This window comes from Colias croceus, chromosome 27, assembly GCF_905220415.1.
Source record: "Colias croceus chromosome 27, ilColCroc2.1".
In the NCBI taxonomy this organism is placed as follows: Eukaryota; Metazoa; Arthropoda; class Insecta; order Lepidoptera; family Pieridae; genus Colias; species Colias croceus.
Window position 1 is genome coordinate 2,817,834 of NC_059563.1, and position 25,541 is coordinate 2,843,374.

At 33.4% G+C, this 25,541-nt stretch overlaps 2 protein-coding genes across 4 annotated transcripts in view; one reads left to right on the plus strand and one right to left on the minus strand.

The window, feature by feature from the left end:
• LOC123703854 (E3 ubiquitin-protein ligase CBL) overlaps positions 1–25,541 on the minus strand; it is a 99,005-nt gene that overhangs the window by 10,409 nt on the left and 63,055 nt on the right. For all 3 annotated transcript variants that reach the window (XM_045652024.1, XM_045652023.1, XM_045652025.1), the window contains exons 2-7: positions 8,659–8,805; positions 8,049–8,192; positions 3,028–3,153; positions 2,485–2,600; positions 1,817–1,923; positions 1,355–1,467 (exon numbers count right to left, since the gene is read on the minus strand). In XM_045652024.1, the coding sequence (XP_045507980.1) occupies positions 1,355–1,467; positions 1,817–1,923; positions 2,485–2,600; positions 3,028–3,153; positions 8,049–8,192; positions 8,659–8,805 (753 nt within the window). The remainder of the gene's footprint in view (positions 1–1,354; positions 1,468–1,816; positions 1,924–2,484; positions 2,601–3,027; positions 3,154–8,048; positions 8,193–8,658; positions 8,806–25,541) is intronic.
• On the plus strand, positions 3,883–4,814 carry LOC123703855 (spherulin-2A-like). The gene has a single exon (XM_045652026.1). The coding sequence runs from the start codon at positions 3,913–3,915 to the stop codon at positions 4,789–4,791; it is 879 nt and encodes a 292-aa protein (XP_045507982.1). The 5' UTR covers positions 3,883–3,912; the 3' UTR covers positions 4,792–4,814.

Below are 25,541 nucleotides of genomic sequence, written 5' to 3' on the forward strand. Positions count from 1 at the left end.
ACGACAGTATCCATAAATGATCGTATTAGTGTTTTTAAGGGAAAATGTATAATAAATAAATTCAATATAGTGACTTAAAAATCTTAAAAACACTAAGATTAATTAGATTATCAATAAAATAAAACATTGAAAATCTGCAGTTGGCCATTTTGACTAAAACACGCGTGACGTCACGCTTAAGTAAACAACTCACGTCAGATGTATTTTGTTGTTATGAATATGTTGAGAATACGCATTTTTATTTATTTTCTATTGTTTCACGTATGCTTTATCGACTCAGAACAGAAATATAATTGCGAATTCACGAATACGTGGTTTCGGGGTTCTCCGCGCCAACTTTATACAATCATTTCTTATTATTTTCTTGCTTAAAATAATTACTAACACATTTTTGAGCATTATTTTAATGTGGATTCACACTGCAATACTGTACTTCACTTATAAACTTTGAAATTCGTTTCTATAACACATATTAAATAAATATTTCTTTAATTTTCTTCGCAATGCATACAAATAATTACGTATTTACTAAAGAGTGACGTCACGCTTACGCCATGACACCTCCGAGCTGTTTTGGCACAGTTGATAAATATTTTTTGAAAAATGGCTTTTATCTTCGTTAAATTTAAGTATATTACCGAAATATAGGGTTTTTCTTGTATAGTAAACGTATACACACATTATGGAAGAGGATTTCAAAATCTTTCGTCATGCCTATTATTTAAATAAATAGCTCAAACAACAATAGGTGACTATACATTTGTTAAGGCAGTAAAGAAGGTAAACAATCCTACTAAATATAATAATATTAGAAATGCGAAAGTTTATGAGGATGTGTATGTGTGTGTTTGTTATTTTTTCACGCAAATACTACTGAACAGATTACAATGAAATTAAGCACACATATAGCATAGGATATAGATATAGATTAACACATAGGATAGGTTTTATCCCGGAAATCCCACGGGAACGGGAACCATGCGGACTTATCTTTGAAAACGCGGGCGAAGCCGCTGGCTAATAGCATTCAAATGCTTTATAAATGAGCAATTATCGCACCGGCAAAGCGAAAGAAGCGGGTTCAAATCCCACCTCGTGATCGATTTATCACGTTCATTTAAAATTTATATCATTTAAAAAATAAAATTTGAAGGTCGCGTCATGGCAATACCGTCACGTCATGGAGAAATGCGACGATTTTGGTATCTTTGAACCTTGCCAAGTACCTTCACTTCTGACACGTGTGGTCGGTACGCACGCTCTTTTTTCATTCTAATTTGTTTAACATAGAATATATCTCGGATATCAGATTTTTTTTTTGTATTTTTTATTACTTTTTATTTATTATACTCACTTAACATCAGAAGTGGTGTTCGGCGGACGAGGCGGTACAAAAGCATCTACGACCACCTGTTCTGTGCCCTTGATTTCAGCCCGGCAGAAGGGACAGCCTTGGCCTTCAGAATCCTGAAAATATGCGATTTTTATGTTAAAACTATGATAAAGATACAATTTTTTTTTTTTTTTTTATTGAAAGTACAAAAAAATATTTAATAAAAGATTATACAATCCTGTGCGATTCAATAAGGAAGGAGGCAGTGACCTTTTGTCAAATTTCTTTAAAAAAAAATAATAATTAATTTTTCCTTTCATAAATAAAATGCTAGGTATCCTAATCCTAATTACACCTATTTTTGAAATGACATTTGCCCCAACGTTTTACAACAATTCAATACTTAGATGAATCACATAATATAACATTTATAGACCACAAAAAATCACAAAAAATTACAAAAAATCACAAAAAATAACTCACAATCTGCCAAGCGGTAAGGCAGGGGGTGCACAACAAGTGTCCGCACGGCTCAATGCGAATGTCCTTGTCGTTTTCCGCACATATCTTGCACAGTTGGAATGTGCTGCCTGAAATGGGAAAAACAAATTTTTAAAACATTTTTTTTTAAGAAAATATACATTTGCATGTTCCTTAAGGATCCCATAGCTAAAGTTCTTGCTTTGATATGGAACAATATCAAAAAGTAGGACGAAAAATAGGTATTATAACAAAAATAGGAACTGCAGTAAACATGTATCATCATTAGCATTTATTTAATTAACAATATCTAACTTTTAGAATACACGTAGGCCGTAGGAATCTCAACAATCGAATTTCTATTAAATACAAAAAAAAAAAAAAAACATTACCTAAAAATTCTAATAAACTTTCAAAAACAGTTGACTATAATATCAAATTTATTAAAATAATACATTCAATTACGAGGCAATATATCAAACACGCGTCCTCACTCCTCCTACTTAAAATATTCAACTTATGTATAAACAACACTATCTCTAACAACAACAACACTAATATTCAATTCAATTCAATTCAATTCAAACTTGAAAAAAAACTACATATCTCTAACAACAACAACACTAATACTAACAACAACCACACTTATACTAACAACACAAACAACATACCCATCTCGCAGTACAGCTCGTACTGCTCTTGCGTCACTGTGATGTGATCTTCCGCGGGCGAAATTATCGCGCTGCTCAAATCGGGATTAGCGTCACGACCGTCCGGGTATAGGTAGCTGAAAATACATATTTAGGATTTTTTTTAATAATAGATATGTCGCAGTCATCTTGTTGAATCTGCTATTTGTGTAATGACTAGCACTTTCATTGCATTTTGGAACTAAAAGCAACAAGGATGTATAAGTTTGAATAATAAACACATCTTTTTAAATTTTCAAAATAAGTATGGATTGCGGTGTTAAAATATAAATCGTTTTTATAGGGAAATATTTTACAAGAATAAACAGTCAAATCGAAAATAACTCAATCATAGATTTCCCTATCATCGGGTGTTTATTGGAACATGCCGATGCTAAACCTCACCTTGTAAAGCAGAAATCAAGTGTTGAGGTGTCAGGCAATTGCATTTTACACTTCAAATTTTCTTTATAAACAAGTGCATTATAATATTCTTACAACAAATAAATAAACAACAACACTCACAACCCCTCTCTATAGCCGTCCAACAGCGCTTGCACCAGACTCTTGTTCTGCGGTATCGTCTGCAATATCTCACCGTCGACCGTCACGTAGCCGATCGCCCATTGGCCGAGCCGCGTGCAGGATAATCTGTAATACATAAATTAATAAATATATACGGAGGTAATTTTAACACAATATGAAAATATGTAATAGAATGTTGCCTTTGAGCATTGGCTTGTATCTACAGTATTAAGACCACTAAGGTGGTACAAAATTCGATCCTGTATACTCTGTTATAGATCTGCAATTGTATTACGAGTCATTTTTTGTAATCTAATATATAAAAATCAATGCCACTTTTCGTTGTAATTCCATAACTCGAGAACGGCTGAACCGATTTCGATAATTCTTTTTTTATTATATTCCTTGAAGTACGAGGATGGTTCTTATGTAGAGAAAACGTTAATATGTACCACGGGCGAAGCCGGGGCGGACCGCTAGTTTTTTATGAAATGCTAAAGCATTTTTACAAACACTTTAACCAATAAACATCAATAGTTCCTGGTTGATAAGGAATATTCATATTTCTTAGCTAGCAAGGTAAGTCTGGACTGTCATAAACAATGTACCTATACGAAGTTTTTTTTGTACTTTTTTATAAAGGAAAAGTGCTCGTAAATCATTCAAATATATCAACCCATACACCACGTGAACATTACAGGTACGACATGACTCGATAAGAAAAACAACCAATTCATATAAAGACATCGACATTGAACTATACTGAACCGCGAAGACCATTATAGTACAATAATTAAATACGCTTGATAACCCCCACGGTCATGCAAAACATCCAAAATCCGTGCGACTAGTTCATAATCGTACGCGAACGAACATAGTCGTAACATGGTTAAGAAATATTTAATACTATTCTGCCTCTTCGTACTGGCAAATGGCAAAATAAGTTTAGACATAGAAACAGGAACGAACGCAGACGACGTCAGAGTGAACTACACGGGATACGACATTCACATTATAACCGATCCAGAAATCAGTTTATTCCGAATCAACCAGAAACAATTGAAGGAAGCGGTGCGCAGATTTTACAAGGTTCGACCACAGAATGTTTACTTAAAAAGTCCAACACCCTGGAACGATTTGTACAAAACGAACAACTGGGAACAAGTAAAGAGAATATTGACAGTGAAATCAGCTACGTTGAAGGAAAACACTAAACAAACGACGATCGTACTGTCGCAGGACTTCGAAAATCTGTCAAACGTGACCATCAAAGTGAACACAGCTTTAAGCCAGACGGTTGAAAACACAATTTCAACGACTTGGTCGACGAGTAATGAGTTGACCGTGTCTCAGGAGTTTGACTACGACATTAATGTCATTTTTGGAAAGGTGGCTGGTACCACTGCGTTCTCTTGGACATCTACTTGGGGTAAAGATGAAGAGAAGTCAGAAACACAAACAATCGGTGCTACAAGTTCTATGGAAACCGAACTGAAGCCTGGACAATCCGCCACTGCGGTGCTATCAGGAAGCAGACGGGAATTGGAAGTAGAAATTGTGTATTCAGCTACGCTAAGGGGAAACGTTGCTATAAATTTCAAGAAACCCTTCAAGAGCCACCACTTCTATGGACCGTCTATAAACAGCGTTCTTGATAAAGCTGGCTTACCAACCGAATTTAATGTAGTTGAAAACATTAAGGTTGGCGTGTTTATAGATCACTCGTTGAAAGTGTTTGATAAAACAACTGGTCAGCCTTTGTGAAGTAATAAATAGCTTATTTTTAATGACGCCTTATAATTTAACATTGACCACATTTAATTTCATTTGGCATTTAATTATTATCAGGGTCCTATCGCGTGTGCTCGTTACAAAATTATTTAATATAATATAATCAAACAGTGAATGATATAAAATAGAATATATACAGATAAGAAACACAGTGTTTAAATAATTAGACTTTGGTTTTCTCTGTGAGCTCTAAATAACTTCAATGTATATCTCTTGCAAAAACTCTCAAAATATATGGTGGTATATCACTACATAGTATAAAACAAGGTCGCTTTCTCTGTACCTATGTCCCTTTGTATGCTTAAATCTTTAAAACTACCCAACAGATTTTGATGCGATTTTTTTTTAATAGATAGTGATTCAAGGGGAAGGTTTTAGTAGGTATATAATTTATTATGTTTTAGAAAAAGCGGGCGAAGCCGCGGGCGGAAAGCTAGTAAATAATATAAAACTTCATCAATAATGTTTTCCAGTTATTATTGTACACAACTAAGTGAAGATTTACTAAATTAACTTCTTTGAACACCAATTAGGACGAATAAATGAATGAATCAATTCGCCGGTGAAAAAGGACAAAGAATAAATCTTTTTTACGGGAAAAGTTAATTCAATGTTTTACATAAAAGTTATAAATAGAATTTTCTTATTTAGCATAAAAATGATACCGTCAATTTTACGGCACAAAAGAAGCACATTAAGGATTCCATAAAATTAATTCTAATTAGTCCTTATTGAAGAATTTAATTATCTGTGTAGCGAATTCTATTTTCTTTCGCTTCTGTATTTGTTTCAGTTAAAAATAACATTTAAATGGTATTTATAGTTTGAAATACTGCAATATATTGAAACTTTACTCAATTTAAATCTTAATAGTCTTAAAATATATTGCAAACTAAACTTAAATAAATATATACATTGTTTAATTTACAAAACTAGCCGCGTTGTCTAAAACTTAACAGTTAATCTCCTCGAGAACCAAGCCATCCACTGATTAAAACAGAACGAATATAGCTGCAGTAATTTTTGAGCACAAACAAACAGACCGATACGGCCGCCGAATATTTTTTACATTATGTACTAAGCATTAAGCTTGCATTTCCTACTTACTATCTATTAAATTTACCTCTATTAATAGACTACAAGCCCGCATAGGAAAAAAATATGGGTCAAATGAACCACCAGGGGACATATCTAGAACGATAGCAGAGCAAAAAATAATAAGATTCATCACTATGCCGTCACTTGTAAGCTGTCCAACTGAGTGCAGATGAGAATTGAAAAGTACAGGTAGACTCGGTAAATTTTGGTCATTTGACCATGTACGGCATTCTTAACCATCGATAGATCCATTAAAAATAATAAGAAACCGCTCAGTGCCGTACAAAAATGGTGGTCCACAAAGTCGGAATTTTTATTTAATTTCCGAGAGTTACCGGGGGTAAATTTGGTCATTTGACCATGTACGGCATCTGTGTCATACTATGCCTATACTGCTTTTAATCCATTATTCCGCAACGCCGTACAAAAATCATGGGGACATGGGGAAAAAATCGAGAGTTGCAATCCCCTCTCTTTCCCCACTCCAGGGGGTCATTTGACTAAGTACGGCTTCGGTTCCAAAACATTATCTAGCACTCAAAAGTACTATTAAAAGCAATGCCGTCAAAAAATAATTGTTCTTTTAAATGTATACCAATAATCATCTTAATTTCATCGAATTCTTGATATAAAGAGCTGTAAGGTCATTTGACCCTGTACGGGAACTTTTTTTTAACATGATATTGTAAAATTCAATTGTTGTATAGTATTGCCGTTCAAAAGAAACCGTTCTAAAAAAAGTTATAGAGAAATGCAAAAACAGAAATTTTGTAAAAGTTTAAACATCGTAGAGTAATGAAATATAATAGTTTTCTACATTTTATTCGTTGTTTTAAATAGTATTAACATAGATAAATTAGGAAAAAACGATGCCGTACATTTTTGTGCAGACCACATCTTTTAGGCTGATGAAAGCGACGAAAGCTACAATTTTAAGGGTGCTTTATGGCCATTTGATACAGTACGGCATTAACATATTTTTACCCAACTACGGCAAAGCAAAAGGAGGGTTATGATTTTGACAGGTCATGTATGTATGTTCATCTATTCCCTCGTAACTTCTAAACTACTTATCAGAATTCGACAAATGACATATCATTAGATGCGTCTGAATTGTTCACTGGATAACCAGCGACCAGCTAGCTAAAGGCTATATGGGGTTTCACAAAATCTAATGTGGCGCCCTCTAGCGGACAAAACATACAGAGTAAAAAAATAAAGTTAAGATAAATATGCCGTGTTTGGTATCATTTGAAAGCGCTTTACTTGTAAATTTTGAATATGTATATATTACTAGCATTTGCTTGTGACTTTACCTGTATTCATGGGCTGATTGCATATAATTCACATCTTTTCGTTCATAGCTTCTTTATTAGTTCATCAATTTAACGGAGTCCATTCCACCTGACTCTGACTTTCCAAGGTGATAATTAACCACCTCGAGCTTCTTAATATTAATGTATATTTATATTTTATTATCAAAATATAAAGCAAACATTTCGTTATATGGATTTTTTTCTTTTTCAGATTTTTCCCCTTTGAACCAACGAAAATGTACGGCACATGAAAAAATATTATCTATGCATAAAATACTTTAAAAATAAATTTATTTCGTGTTGTGTCAAATGACCCCCTGGAGTGGGGAAAGAGAGGGGATTACAACTCTCGATTTTTTCCCCTTGTCCCCATGATTTTTGTACGGCGTTGCGGAATAATGGATTAAAAGCAGTATAGGCATAGTATGACACAGATGCCGTACATGGTCAAATGACCAAATTTACCCCCGGTAACTCTCGGAAATTAAATAAAAATTCCGACTTTGTGGACCACCATTTTTGTACGGCACTGAGCGGTTTCTTATTATTTTTAATGGATCTATCGATGGTTAAGAATGCCGTACATGGTCAAATGACCAAAATTTACCGAGTCTACCTGTACTTTTCAATTCTCATCTGCACTCAGTTGGACAGCTTACAAGTGACGGCATAGTGATGAATCTTATTATTTTTTGCTCTGCTATCGTTCTAGATATGTCCCCTGGTGGTTCATTTGACCCATATTTTTTTCCTATGCGGGCTTGTAGTCTATAATTATTAGTAGAAAATATTTCCAATTATTAAACAAATACATACCTAAACACATAACTGCCAGCCTTGTGTATATACTTCTGTAGGCGTGCTTTGACTTCATCATAGGTGAGAAACGCAACATATCCCGGATGCGTAACGGCGAGCAGCTGCCAATTCCTTAGGAGCGTACTCCAGGGTTGGAATAGTCTGGAAAATTGAGTTTAAAATAAAGAATAATAAACATAATATTCCATATGTAATAGATACTGTATCTATTAAAATCACCTCACAAATCAGTGTAGTAAGTGCAGGAAGTAAGAAAAACACATTAAACTATTCCGCAATGAGTACATAGTATAAAAAATCGAGACAGTTGAAAAACAATAATATAATAGTAGACTTAGTTTGTATTTTTAAAGAAAATCGAATTAGTTACACCACTATTGATTTATGGTAACCAACTCATCGTTCTTGGTTGTTTAATTTAAACTTTGTACATTTATCAAGCATCGGTGACATTTTCATTAACTTTACGCGCGTTGAGAGTAAAATTTAAATGTGTAGAAAGGCGACGATTTTGGTACCTTAGAATCTTGCCAAAGAAGTTTCACTTCTGACATGCTCTTTTTTTTAATATACGGTACCTAGCAAATAAGAACTCTATTCCTCTTACCTGGTAAAAACGTCAAACTCGAAGTTAGATATGAAGTCGTTGCACGTGAGATCTATGGTCGTCTTGAGCGCCATCGTTTCGAGGCCCGACGAGATGGGGTGCACGTTGTTCAGCTCTTCGCGGAATATCTTCCACGGCACGAGAGTACTGGAATAGAGAAAATTGTATCATATAACATGTGGGTAATAATATAATAATTATTTATTAGAGTTCGCATTATAATATTCACCGTAAGGGACGATTTTTCAAACTAATTATTGGTCGAATGACTTACTTGACAACCTTTTCAAAAACCTATTGCCCGACTTGAAATTTTAATGTGAAATTGTTACGATAAATAATTTGAAGGACGAACAAGTTTTAACCAAGGGTTGAAATAACGCCTTTAAATTATTTATTTTGTTTGATGTCGTAAACTTTCCTTTGTTTAAAACTAGATGGCATTGTAAGTTATTTTTAAATCGTATAAAATAATGCTTTTATTAATTACTAAAACTATGTATCATCGGTGAACAGACTGACGGACGATGTATTTTAATACATAAATTCTACTAGCTAACTAAAATTAAAAAAAGACTATAGTTCACTGGAACTTTCAAACGTATGAAGTTTTCGCGCTTTTCCAAGTTTTTCTTTCATAAGATCCTTTGAAATCTGTCCTAACTTACACGCGTGTACCCCTTACCAAGGAAAATTAATTTTCTTTTTAACACGCTTTTATAAGCTTCATCTGATGTTTGTATGTACCTGACTCATTTTGATCCACTAAACGGACAGATTTAATTAAACTTTATGGGTCGATCAACTTTTATTGGTCCGACGTGTACGGATCATGTCCCTGAAGGATAATTAATAAACATGAAATCATAAAGAGTTAAATTCGTTTTAATTATATTCCTTTTAATATTTTCTAGCATTATTGCGAACAATATTTTACTTGTTTTATTAATTTGTGCGTTGTTTCATGGTTGTCGAGGGACTAAATGCAATTTTCCAGTACTATCACATTTGTCCCCATGCCACAATGCATTAACAAACTTCGCATCACGAACACATACTATCACGACCATAAATACCAAATACACTCCTTGTTTTAGTACATAATTATTGACATCCAAACATACAAACCATTTTTTTTATTGGATATAATACGATTTTCAGGCATTTTACTTTTGTCCCCATAAATCACCTACATGACACAGGTCTCACAGACAACCGTAATTTAGTTATGAAACCAAAACACATATGGCGCGGTAGATTCCTAAACAACAAGCTAAACACAATAATTAACTGTCGGGCTCAAACGCCACTTTGATTTGTATAAAATCACGGCAACAGTCGTCCGAGCGTTGTTGGTGAGTGTGGGGTGGCTTTTTTGTCAGTCCGTCAGACAACTGTGATTAAAACGTAAGTACTTGATGCATTGTTATCAATTATACTACACGAGATGCGCTTTCGTCTATATTTTAGTGTGAGCTGAGATTAATATATAAAATAACAATAGTATTTGCTTGGCGGCTCAAAATTTAAAAAATGTCCCGCGGACAACCAGTCACTTGGTCAACCAAAGTGGTTGTACCATGGACAATTTGGTTGTCCCTAGGACAATAATTATATAAAACTTATACTTTAACAGTTAAATAGTTCATGTTTTGTTTATTACTCGGCTGTTTCGGGAACACATTTTTATTACGCGATTTTATGTCTAGTTTAATTGTAATTTTAACATTTCAAAAATCAAGACGCTACTACTACAACTAAGATGTCCCCATATGAAAATCACATTATACTTCATTCATTCAGTTTTATCGAGAATCAGTTCATTTTAATTAAGTAAAATCAATAATACGATACGTAACAACCTCGCCTTAATAGTTTTTTTGTAAAAAATATCACTATTTCCGCTTTTACTGAAACTTTTTTATATATGAAACATTATTTGGTTGTTCAAAAGACATCATTCGTTTCAATTTTAATAAAAATATTTCGTATTTTGGGTGTAAATAGATCAAATATCAAAATATTATTTATTATTTAATATTAGAAGAATTTGTTTTAATTCTTAAGGGAATTTAACATTTAAAAAAGTACTATTGTGTAAGTTGTCCAAAGGACATTATTTCCCGTGAATAGATCGGTTCGTGAAGTTAAATCCACAAATGTATTTAATCAACATCACTGCTGCTTATATAATCTTAATCTACGAAGAATTATCTTCTAAATGAAATAGTAAAATGTTGAAAATTAAGTAAAAAAAAAAAATACGAGAAAATTATGATCGGGACCTTTAAAAATTGATTCACCCTTATACACTTAGCCAGGATCGGTGACAATATGTACAATAATTTCATGTAAGTAACGTTTTTTTTATCTATAAAAATATTATAAAGAGGAAAGGTTTGATTTTTTGTTTGTTTGTTTGTTTGTATGAATTGAATAGGCTCCGAAACTACTTGGCAGATTTGAAAAATTCTTTCACCATTCGAAAGCTACATTATCCACGAGTAACATAGGCTAGGTTTTATCCCTGAAATCCCACGGGAACGGGAACTATGCGGGTTTTTCTTTGAAAACGCGGGCGAAGCCGCGGGCGGAAAGCTAGTAATTAATATAGGTAAGTTTCCGTAGCAAAACACACCTTGTATAAGATCCTACAAATTGTTCACAATATACCTACTTACTACGTCACTGAGTAATTAGCAATTACCTTCTTATTGAGTAACATTTACATATTATAATAGTAGATTTTTAATAATAATATCGATAAGTAGTACAAAAGAATGAATAATAAAAACGATAAAACGGAAACGCATATCCGGTATTAATCTGTATTACCTATAAATTATTTTATATCGATACGTCTCTCGATAACATTTATTTTATCGTACACTATCTGATATTCACAGAGAAAAGACCAGTGAAATATGATAAAATAAAAGGGCAAAAAAAGCACTAACGTGATTATACATCGACGATCAGCTGATTATTAATCTTATTCAATAGATGTATGATATACTTATATACCTACGGTATATAAAACGGTACATTAAACGATGATTAAATAATCACATTTTTACTTTCAAGTAAGTACACAAATGACATTCAACTTCCTTATAAAATATTTACTTAGGTACTCAAAAACAAAAATGTGCGGTAGATTCTTGAGTCGTCGATATAGTAAGATAGTAATTATATAATACTATTTGTAGTGTCTATACGTGACTATGTACGCTCGGTAATTCCGTAAGACTATAGTTACATTCATAAAAATACTGTACTGTACAGTGTAGGTTTTCCAATTTGAACATAGAAAATATACCTATATTTACAAGCAAGAAAAATCAGCAAACACGTAACAAAACAAAAAATAAACTTTCACCTCCATTAAGAATTAACAGTCTATTTACAAGATGTCCATTGAAAAAGTTGGACACTTCACAGTCGAACTGCAAAATGTATTGGCGTCCAATTTCGTAGGACTAGTCTTTATTGCCGATTCTCTGTTTACAAAGCTTCGCGAGTTACTGTCGAATTCTTTGGAATTGATCGACTTTTCTGTGATTGGAAATGCTTTAGAAATTCCTAACGTTTATTTCTTGTTTGCTTTTGTTGTAGAGCGCGTTTTACACATTTAGAAATTAAAAGATACATTTTGGAGTAAACACAAGTCGTAATTATGATTTAAAATGGTAGATACTATATCTTACTAGCATTCCGCCCGCGGCTTCGGCACAAGTACACACATTTCTTGTATAAACGCTAATTATAAAGCACATGAACAGAAGGCGTATGCGTAGTTAAGTGAAACATTTAGGTTAATTACTTATTTACTGTTTGCCTGTTTAAGTGTTGTTTAACGGACGTAGGGGAGCGGGGGGCTTGTTGTTACAGGGGTAAGAAGTTACACGCATTTTTTACCGGGATTTTTAACTCTTTGGTAGACGTAAGTAGACTCATTTGTTTCGTTATAACATCGTGCGTTGCAAAAAAACAATCAGTGACCCGCCGAGCGGCAAACTGTTAGGTTATGTGCACGTGTCTCGATTTCCATCAAGAAAGTAACAAAATCTTTTACGAAATTTTTGATTCCTGCTGTCTATATTTGTTATTCTCTAAATTTTTTTCACCTCGAACGTTCATAATGTATAAAGTTTTAATTTGTAATAGCGTTTTATTCTGCTATTGATATCCATTAATGGCGGCTTTAATTTTAATTAAAAAACATACCATGGGGCAGGTTGTTACAATTTTTCGGGGTAGGTTGTTACATGTAAAGACTTGCCTCAGACCTTGTATTATCGTTCATCTCATTGAGTATCATATTTTAGAAATGACTACGCTGTACTTAAAAATTAGAATAAATGGAAAGAAATTGAAGCTTTCGTTCCGACGGGCGCATTCTTGCTTTTTAAAACAATGGTTCATCTTTCAATTCTTTTTTAATTCTAAATACTCAATGTTTTTTTTAGAATGAGAAACTATAAAAGAAAAGCGGAAAGAGGTACAACTAGTCAAGAAGTTTATGAATCTGCTGCGGCAGAAGTACTGCAGAATAAAACGAGCATTCGTAAAGAAAGCAAAATGTACCTAGTAGATTTTAGTTTGACTGAAGTGCCAAGTTAAAAAAGTATAAATAATTTATTACAATATGTTAGTATTTACTGACGAAGTTTTCTAATTCAGTAATGAAAAAGTGTTTTATATAAGATTGAAGAAAGTTCCTGCCAAAGTTATGTGATTATTACTGTTAAAAAGTTGGAAAATTACGATATAGATATTATAATTGCTTATAAATGTTATACGACCGTTCAAAATAGTCTCTTTTATTCATAACGTTTTGAAATAATAAAAAATAAGTGATTTATTATTGTTCATTTTGTTTATTTACCTACTGTAACATCGTACCCCGAAGCTGTAACAACTAGCCCCAAGTCAGGGGTAAGTTGTTCCAATCGACTTATTTCAATAATTATTTATTATGAGAAAAATTACGTTAATTTTAATATTTTTCCAATGCTATTCTACTAGCTGAATAGACATACTAATGATAAAAGCAATAAAATGTATACATTATTTGATAGCTTTTGTAATATTAATAATTATCTAAAAATTGTAACAACGTGCCCCCCGCTCCCCTACATATAAATCTTTGAACGCACGCTAAACATTTGCTACCTACGTTCAGCTTAATAATGTATTAAATCTATCAATACTAATACATACTCATTATCTATCAACACTTAAGTAACCCGTGGGTTCGTCCGCGTACGAAAGTAGGTAGGGATCTTATAACGCTATACGCTCAATAAAAAATTCATAGATGGATTTAGCAATCCTTTTTGTCAAAAGCTTGTCAATAACCAATCGAAAGATTGGTTTCGTATTGGAATATAGTTTAGAATTTAGATATTGATCGAAAAATATAATAATCGAATAAAATATTAATCGAAGATTGATGCAGTTCTATACGTTACTAGCTTTCCCGGCAGATATTGTTCTGCCTTGCTCTTATAACTTAGGAGTATCGGTGTTAATGTTAAAAATATGCTATGACGATTCCAAAGTGCTTCTAAAAGAAAACTTCTTAAATAAATAAATGTTTGAATTTTTATAAAAAAAATTGATGTTGATATACACATTATAAATTTAATGAGAATCGGTCAAACCGTTTCGGACGGTATGCGACGGTAAAACCCGGCAGCACTAGCTTAGACAAATTAAACAGACTTAGGGAGTAGGGACAGCTGGTAACTATATTTTTATACACATATCCTTGTTACGGTATACTTTACACCCTATCAACATCCCAGTTGAGATAAACAGCTGACGCAGCGAGTAATTCTAGTGAGGAGTGAGAGATAGGTCACGTCTATATATGTATAGACGATGCTTAACTTTAATTGCATGCTTCAGGTTACGAAGATTGTGAGGTGATGTGTGAGAAATGAAAGCACTAGTATTGTGAGCAACGTGGAAATGTTATTACGGGGATTTATTACTAGTAAAATTTGTTATTTCGATCTCATCGGGTACATTTAAAAGCTGTTTAGCCACAGAATACTTAATAGTAGCTAACGCTAGTTTAGCACAAGTTTATGCAATTGCAATTCAAAAATCTTCGTTCATAAATAGGTGACATTTATGTTGTTTTCCAAAGGTTTTCCACCGTGAATAATAATGTTTCTATTCTCGACAGAGCCTCCAATATTCATTATCTCATGGAGGCCAATGAAATATATTCTAATTTCAGTTGATTAGCCTGCGATTGTTTTGCTTAGATCAATACATTCTGACTCAACACACACACAGACTAACAAAAACAGCAATATCATTCCATATCACAATAATTAAAACCAACAACAATAAAACTTTAAACCGGCCAACTAACAACATAATATACAATTATACATAGTTCATACATATGAATCACACTACCTTAACGCGTAACTATGCCATCGTATATGTAAAAGGAGCAGAGAATTCACGGCTAGCCTTATCGGTTGTGCTTGCGCAAGCCGAACAATGGATGTATGTAAAACATAGCTAATTGTGTTGCAAAATTTAGCGCGGATTTGTGAGTCGATCGACTTGATTAGGTGTAGACAAAATGCTATTCAGATTATTGTTGACGTAAGAAATTAGAAAATACATGAAAAATTCGTGAAAAATAAAATTTGATATGTATAACTTTAACTAATTTTAATATTAAATAATATGTATAACTTTTTTATGAAACTTCCTACGTACTGTAAGCAACTATGAGCAAAATTATTGCAAGTATTAATTTTATAAAAATCCTATCAAACATAATATGCTTAAATAGTTGAAGAAAAAGGAAATGAAAATCAAACAAAAACCCTATGAAAGCTATTACATTCTTTACTTTCAATATCAAAGTAAACATAAAAGATTCATAGCCCATTACAAAGCCGATGATAAATCCGAAATTTACTCAACGAAATTCATTTTCACCTTATTCTATATCCGATCCTATTAATAGTCTATGCATAATTAAATAAGGCAGTGAAATCAATTATATAGGGTACGAATAGTTCAGAGGTAGACAACCATTTGCATTGATTGAAATTTTATTTTAGCAATTAATTTGAAAATGAAAAGTGTTGTTGTAAAAACAGAAGTAATAGGTATCTCAAAAATTAAATTAAACTGAACTTGTTCAGATGCTATAGGTGTATAGTAGCCGGAGTATGTACTCCGGTCTCCGGCCTTAAATTAAATTATTAATAATATGCATATGTCGTGGTCATATCGTAGATTTGATCATTTCATGATATGAGTGGCCATTTCACGAAATGGTCGCATATCGTGAAATGCCCAATTTAGTTTGGCCACATCATGATGTGGTTTGAGCAGATCAATGATAAGAAATCGTTTCACGATATGGCCAACTAAACGCGCGGTTTTTTCACGAAATGATCAAAATTACTTGATCATATCGTAAAGTAGTAACATAAATTCTCGAAGAGGCGCTGCAGTCGCTTTGTTTATGTGTGAACATGGCGGCTTTTGGCGAAAATGTTGTTTCTCGGAGTAAAAAAATTAATAATTCGATGTTTAAAGATGAAGAAAGTGATACCAAAAGTATTTACGACAAAAAGGTTCTCGAGTACTATTCAAATCACGCAAAAACTGAGCATAACGTGAAAAAGCCGTGGAGTTTGGATCGCATTTCACAAGTTAGTATTTACTCTCAAATTACGTAATTATATACTTATTTTATTAAATAATCTATGCCAGCTAACGTATCGCGTTTGTATTTATTACTTATCGCGTTTTTATTCTGCGTTTCTGAATTATGGCATATTAAAGATAATTTTATTTTTTAGGTTATGAAACAAATTAAGGAGGGTAGGGTGACAACGCAAAAGAATTCGAGGGACTATTACTGGCAGTCAAAATATGATATTTTGGAAACTGCGGATGAGGAATATCTTATATTCAAGAAAAAATGCATCGACGATCCTACTATTCGTATTATTCCGATGGAGAAGTATTTTGAAATATTAAATGAAGTTCACAAAACTGTTGGACATGGTGGACGATTAAAAATGATGCAACATATTAAAAATAGGCTTTATATTCCAAGGAAACCCATTGAGCTATTTGTTGAACTGTGCTCTGTTTGTGAGAAGAAACGTGCAGTGCCAAAGAAAGGTATCGTTACTCAGCCGATAATATCTAAAGATTTTAACTCACGAGGGCAGATTGATTTGATAGATTTACAGTCTGCTCCGGATGGGGAATTTAAATGGCTTATGAATTACCAAGATCATGCCACGAAATTTTTACACCTTAGACCACTGAAATCGAAAAGAGCTGCAGAAGTAGCCGTAGAACTTCTAAAAATATTCTTGGAATTTGGCGCTCCCTTTATATTACAAAGTGATAATGGAAGAGAGTTCACTGCGCATGTTATAGAAGAATTGGTGTCATTGTGGCCCGAATGCAAAATTATTCACGGTAGTCCTAGACGTCCTCAAACACAAGGCAGCGTGGAAAGATCCAATCAAGACGTCGAAAATATGTTGCGCTGTTGGATGGAAGATAATAAGTCTACTAAATGGTCCCTTGGTTGTTTTTTTGTTCAATTCTATAAAAACTCTTCGTACCACCGCATAATTGGCAGATCCCCTTACCGTGCATTGTTTGGTTCTGAGCCAAAAACTATATTAAAAGGTTGTAATATTCCTGAAAGTATTATGACATCAATTAAGACGGAAGAAGAATTGAACCAAATAAATCAGAAAGAGAAAAAGGAAGAAGAATCGGACACAAGCAAAGAGATAATTAATGTAATGCCGTCAGATGACGTAACTAACATTGAAATAGAATATATAGAATCACGGTCAGCTGATGAACTTGTGTGTCTCGTGTGTGGTAAAGACACATCAGGAGCTCATTTCTGTAGTTTTTGTTCCAAGCCTGTACATGCTATATGTGGCATTGCTTGTGGAGAAGAAGGTTATGGATCTCAAGTTCAATGTTTTCTTTGCCAAAAGGAACAGTTGATTGTTAATGAAAGAGATAAAGCTCATAGCGGTGTTAAACGTGCTGCTGAGAAAATGATCGAAAGCACCGCCATGAAACTTCCTTTGTTAGAAATTGGGAATTCCGTATTTTTGAATGTACCAAAAATTGATCGTGGACCTTTAGACACCAAAAATATTGCTGGAAAGGTAGTAGATATCAGAAACGGTGTATATCAAATCGGAACGGGTTCTGGGATAATTAAAAATTGGTTTGCTAGACAGGACCTGCAGATATCGTCTAAAGATTACTGCGAAAATATATCGGTATTGCCTATATCATTGAGGGAAGCTGTAAATTTCCAATCATTATTTGGAGGTCAAGGATATAAAAAATGCTATTGCAAGCCAGCAAAAAATCAATGTCGCACAAAAAGATGCGCATGTTTTAAAAATAAAACACTTTGTACGTCAAAGTGTCACCACAGTTTGTCATGCGCAAACAAATGACTGACTTTTTAAATGTTAATTAATTTATTGTACAATTTAATTTTTAAGTGAATTTTTACTTTTTGTAACTTTATACCAAAGCACTGACTTATTTTTAAATATTTGTTTTTTATATGACTAAGTAATAAAAAAAAGTTAAATTTTGTTACGAAAATATTATGTTTTTGTTGGTTGAATTATTTTTTAATTATGTTACACAACTTTTTATATTGTATTACGAAAATTTAATTATTATAAATATAAACAAATTCTTACAATAATATGGATTTATTTAATATTTTATGGACACCCTATTTATACGATCTGGCCAAACGTGGATGATCAAATCGTGAAACATTGACGATTTAACGATCTGGCCAAACTAAATTGGGCATTTCACGATATGCGACCATTTCGTGAAATGGCCACTCATATCATGAAATGATCAAATCTACGATATGACCACGACACATATATGTTATAATAATATATACCTCATAATATATTCCCTCTTACACGTGTCATATTTGATGACACAGATTTTGCTCATTTAAAACTGTAATTAAAACATAAAATTCACACTCAAAGAGACAAAATCGTTAGGCAAGTTTATATTTTTAATTATACAACATAATTGCCGGCAACCTCATAAAACAGAACCATATAAAATCAGATGAATAATTTTCCAGGTATTGAGAACCGAAGTCGTTTTCTGGAAACATCCGTTTAAATTTTTTCATTTTCATTATTCCTGAATGACTTGGTAGGTGTATTTAGTAAATACACCTACCAAGTGTATTTACTAAATAAATAATTTTAGTAAATACTATTTACCTACGTGTAATTACATACCTACAAGTACTACATTTTATCTTTACTTTCAGCCGTGTCAATCAGAAGCAATCTGAAAGGGCTAATTAATCAAAGGTCCCTTCTACAAAAAATAAAAATAAACACAACAGAACCTAAAAGGTTTCACACACCTTCACTAAAAGGAACATAGGTATATCCAATGTGTATGCGTGATGAATTAGCCTATTCAATCGACACAGCTATTAACTTAGGATATTGAAACGAAATGAATGTAGCTTCTTGTGCCTTCTGACACTCAACTTGATTGGATTGATATGTGAACATGACGTGTTTAGAACAAGATGAATTGATAGCCTAATAACGAATCTTTATTAGTTTACATTTGATTATTCATACTATCCATACTTACTAAATGCAAAAGTAACTCTGTCTGTCTGTCTGTTACTCAATCACGCCTAAACTACTGAACCAATTTGCATGAAATTTGGTATGGAGATATTTTGATACCCGAGAAAGGACATAAGCTACTTTTTATCCCGGGAAAATGACGCAATCCCGGAAATCCCACGGGAACGGGAACTATGCGGGTTTTTCTTTGACTGCGCGGGCGAAGCCGCGGGCGGAAACCTAGTTTATAATACATAATCAGTCTTGCTGTCTATTGTCACCTTCGAAGATTTGTGTCACATTCAGTTTCACACCTAAGATTAATCAAACAGATTATATATAAACATACGGTATAATTGGCCCATATAACACATTATTATGCATTCAACATTTTACCACAATCAAAGGGCTAAGATAAACCTCTATACTATTTATCTAAACTACTAACTATTTTAAAGAGGTATTTTTTTATTGTTGGTTTGTTACAATTTAAGTAAAAAAGTACTCGATCAATTTTAAAAATATCTTCTTTCACCAATACATCTTTCCCTAGCAACATAGGCTATTTTTTTAACCTTTAGCCTAATATATCAAGGTAGTACATATTATACAAAATGATTGATGACCAAAGGTCACACTACAAAGGTACATAGACGCATAACGGTTAGCAAACACGGTATAAGTTTATCAAATTAATGAAATGGGCTCGGTAAGCGGGTCGGTAATACAGTAGTATCTCTTCACTCCTACGACTAGTTGTTACGTACGACATTGCTCACAATTTTACTACGTAAATTTTGGCGGAGCGCAGCGCAGCGCTTTTATCATTGTCAAACTATTATCGACATTCTCCTCATTGAAATAACATTCAAAATCAAATAATCTGCGCCAAGCCTAATAGAAGTATACCATACCTAATGATTGCTTGATCAATTAATTTATAAGTGCAAGCTAAACTGTGAAATTATAAACTTGAAACTTTGAAATTTTTTTACTTATGTAATAAATTTCTAGATTGCAGTATAAACAATAACAAATATAAACTACTAGCGGTCCGCCCCGGCTTCGCCCGTGGTACATATTAACGTTTTCTCTACATAAGAACCATCCTCGTACTTCAAGGAATATAATAAAAAAAGAATTATCGAAATCGGTTCAGCCGTTCTCGAGTTATGGAATTACAACGAAAAGTGGCATTGATTTTTATATATAAACTATATAACCAAAGTCTCTGTTAGTCGGTGTATCTCTTACTAAGATACCATCTTCAGTACCACGCAAAGTATTTCAAAAATATGTTTACTAACATAATAAATTAAAAACAAACACTGGCCTGTATAATTTGTAAATCTGACCTTGCAATGATACCGTTTTCGTAATAAAACGATTAAATGGTCCAAATAAAAAATACACTCGTGTGAATTCACTTGTTAATCCCATTGTTTTTAATATTACTACATCTGGCCAGTTTCTATGGAGTATCATTAGTGTAATTGTATCGCTTAGAGTGATTAAAAGGTTATATTTATGAATAAAGAAGTCTTCTCAAAACAATGTTAATGCGAGAGGGTGCCAGCTTATCTAGCAAGGTATTCATAACAATGAAACGACCAATAGATGACTAGCAAGTAAATGAAAATTGAACAAATGTGATTTAAGCCAATTACCTATGTAGGAGAAAGTTTTTTTAAGTACTTACGTATATGTATCTTAGGAAAAATTTTCAATAGTGCGTAGATAATAATTGCATTTATCTATCAGCAACTTATATCACATTAGGTAGTATTCCGAATAAATTTCTTTTAGAAAATAACATAACAAGTTTATCTTCCAACGTAATAAGAATTTACTTAACCCAGCATTAAATCAGCATTAATCCTTCTACATCTACACACATTATGTGTTTCTATAGTTCCATACAATCATGTTCTACACAATTCATATTTAGTACAAAACCTAGTCTACATTTAGCTCCATTATTAAGGCTATATAGCCTAAGCTCTGTTCCCGAGGTACAATTATAAACCCCTCACTGCTGTTCCATTTTAAAACGTGTGAATGACATTAAAATCCTTTGAGCCGGCGCAGTATGAACCATTCTTCATCTCTCTACACCGAAAATAGACCTTAAAGCTTTTAATACAGGGTTCATTTTCGTCAATACATGTTTGAGTGTGCACGAAAAACCTAGCAATGTCTACCGAAATACGAGGAAAGAGACGCAAGGATTAAATATTTAACTAGATGTGGCAAGCAATTTTAGGCGAAGCGTGTCACATTTTTATCACAAGATAAAACACTTCCTTCTTCTTTAGGAGGCTAGAATAACGATTCTACATCATCGATCGTATATCCATACTATATCTGGTAAACTATATGCATTATACCAGCCAGAAAGATACTTGTATTTGTTGGCGCTCCACCACTGTCCGCTTCACCCGCAACTTCCCTCCGCGTACGGTGAAACTGTGGAACGATTTGCCACCTGCGGTGTTCCCGAACAACTACGACATTGGGGCCTTCAAGAAAAGAGCTTATTTGTCCATAAAGGCCGGCAAAGCACCTGTAACACTCCTATTGTTACAAGTGTTTATGGGCGGTGGTGACCACTTAACATCAGGTGGCCCACCTGCTCCTTTCTTTGCTCTGACATAAAAAAAAATGTAGATACTAAAACATTTACAATCGGTTTATATAAACCTGGTAAATGTTAAAATAATTATGTAATGACGATTCGAAAGTGCTACTAAATAGTAGTCTAATTGAATAAATGAATGTTTGAGTTTGAGTTTGAGTATACTCTATCTATAAATCTTCGAAAAGTAAGCTCGTACATTCTTGCCAAAAAAACTACTTGCAGTTATAGCAACGCAAAGAACCCAGATTGCATAAAGTTAGAGTTTTGCGCTTATTTACTTCAAGAAAAGTGACACGATCGCTACATATGCTTACCTTATCTAGTCCTTCATGACTCGAACACGTGGGTGTTACATTTAAATATAAAAACTTTTATTTACTTGTACCTTAATTTTGACATGTTCACACGTATCTTTGTCACGGGATAAAACGCTCTCGTGTGCCACTTTATCATGTAAATTCGATGAATTTCGAATGAATAAATTAAAAGCGATTTCTGCGAAAGAGATCCGTCGAACATGCAATCGATAGGTGTAACTACGTGATATGATAATTTATTGATAGTTTTGCGTGCATTGAGATAATATTCATACGTATGGAGGAGACACCACGAACAAAATCTGTGCGCCAAGCGCGGTGGCTCGGGGCGCATTTTTTGCTCTAAGTTTTAAAAATTATTATCCAGTTAGGTACTTAATTACCGATGAAAAGTTATTCCTTTGCACTTTTCCGTATAATTTGTATTATTTGTGCAATATCGTAACACAGACGAAGGCATATTTGATGCGTTTCACTTTAAAACAAATAAAAAATGAGCGTGCAGTTAAGCCATATGGCTTAAGGTGAGCGGAACATAAGTGATGTAGGCAGTGTCGTCTCCATATTATGTATATCTCAATGTTTGCGTGTCGATATTTTACACCTGTATATTTTGTGTCAGTCAAATAGCATGCAGGTGTTGATGATATTATTATCCTATCACTATTATCTTATTAGCTATGATTTAAATAAAAAAAATAACAAAAAATCTGCACGCAAGCTTAAATTTACATTTCGCGCAATACAATGTAAAGTTTAAATAATAAGCATATACAAATACACTTTTGTTAGTATACTTCGTAAATCTATACTATATTCAAAAGCTGAAGAGTTTATTTATTTACTTGAACGCGCCAATCTCAGGAACCACGGGTCCGATTTGAAAAATGACTTCACTGTTAGATAAGCCATTTATCGAGGAAAGCTATAGGTTATATAATATAATCACGCCAAGAAGCATTACTCTGCTTCTATTGAGTAATGCGGATCAAACCGCGGGGCACAACTAGTAGTTTGTATTCTATTCACTTCCAGTCTATATTATAAAAGCCTTAAAACACTACTACGCTTTCAATGCGACGTTCCGAACTAAACATGCAAAACAGGCTTAAAACTCGGAAAACAACAAGTAAAACTAAATTAACAAACTGCCACTATGAATATCTAAAATGTTCTTCTATGTCATTAATTCTACTATCCTACTAATATTATCAAAGTGAAAGTTAGTAAGGATAACCATTTGTTACTACATATTTCATGCAATATAATATAAAGTGAAAAAACTAAAACCCAACTACGACAATAACCGGCTCTGAAAAAGTATAAAACAAGATTTCAGAATACTGAACTGAACAAAGTTGCTAATGTAGTTGCAAGTAAATGGACACAGTAGACTCTACCAAGATGCCTTCGTTGTAAATTGACAATAATGTCATACAATACTATTCTGAAGTATGCAATATTCCACTATGTAAAGATAAATTTTCATGTTTGGAAAGGCGTAGTCACACGTTGTTGAAGTGCTACGGTAGATAGGTATATTATGTAACTTAACTTCTTAACTTTATTTTTTTACTCTGTATGTTTTGTCCGATAGAGGACGCCACATTAGATTTTGTGAAACCCCATATAGCCTATAACCAGCAGACAATTAAGACGCTTCTAATGATATGTCATTTGTCAAATTCTGATAAGTAGTTTAGACGTTACGAGGGAACAGATGAACATACATACATACATACATACATACATAGCCTGTCAAAATCATAACCCTCCTTTTGCTTTGCCGTAAACTCAAACTCAAACTCAAACATTTATTTATTCAATTAGACTTCTTTTAGAAGCACTTTTGAAACGTCATTACATATTTTAACATTTACCACCGATTCGGAAAGCAGTATCTACGGAGAAGAATCGGCAAGAAACTCCATAGTTGCTCTTTTTAATCATGTCAGTTTTACAATTTAATTTTACAAAATACATTATATTATGTGTTATATGTACATTATAATCATAATATGCCAAAGAACTGTCCTGTGGTTTTTACGCGACAACCCTCCATGGGTTTTTATCGTCCATATATTCCTTAATACTGTAATAGGCTCTCTGAATAAGTACATTTTTTATATAAGTTTTAAATTTAGAACTACTGAACTCTTTAATATTATGAGGAATTCTGTTGTAAAAGCGTATACCTTGACCCATAAATGAATTTTTAACTTTAGCTAGCCGGAAAAATGGAATTTCAATTTTATTTCTGTTTCTTGTGTCATAACAATGTCTATCTCCTACTTTTGTGTGTAAATAAGCGTTATTGTGTACATATAAAATATTATTAAATATATACTGCGACGGTACAGTAAGGATACCAGTATTCTTAAAGAGATCTCTTAGTGAGTCTCGAGCACGCAAATTATATATAGAGCGTATGGCTCTTTTCTGTAGTATAAATATAGTTTCTATATCTGCACCCCTGCCCCATAGTAGAATTCCATAGGACATAATGCTATGAAAGTAGCTAAAGTAAACCAATCTAGCCGTCTCTTCATCGGTGAGATGCCTTATTCTTCTCACTGCATATGCAGCTGAGCTGAGCTTAGCAGCGGTGGTGGTAATATGGGCCCCCCATTGTAGCTTCTCATCTAGTGTCAAACCAAGAAAAACAGTAGATTCCACAGGGTATAATACCTCCCCGTTTAAAATAATATTCCTTTTCACCTTTTTTACATTTGGGAGGATAAATTCTACACAATTTGTTTTTTTTGCATTTAGTAGTAAATTATTAGCATTAAACCAATCGGATATGCGTGAAAGAGCAGAGTTTACTTCGTCAACATTTGTGTCATGTCTATCCACATTAAATATTAAAGAGGTGTCATCTGCAAACAGTACTATTTCACACATATCCTGCAAATAATAAGGTAGGTCATTAATATACACTAAGAACAAAAACGGTCCTAAGATAGATCCCTGCGGAACACCTATGTTAATCGGCGCACCGCAAGATTTCTCTTCATTAACGACAACGGTTTGTACTCTGTTCTGAAGATATGAAGCTATGAGATCCTGAGCTAAACCTTTGATACCATAAAAATTTAGTTTCCGTAATAGAGTGGAATGTTCTACACAGTCGAAAGCCTTAGAAAGGTCGCAGAATATCCCCAAAGCATTCTTTGAATTTTCCCATGCTTTGTATATATGTGACAAAAGAGCTACTCCGGCATCAGTGGTAGAGCGCCCCTTTGTGAAACC

Excerpts from the sequence above, each read along its gene's own strand:
- LOC123703855 (XM_045652026.1), top strand. The coding sequence starts at position 3,913 with ATGGTTAAGAAATATTTAATACTATTCTGCCTCTTCGTACTGGCAAAT.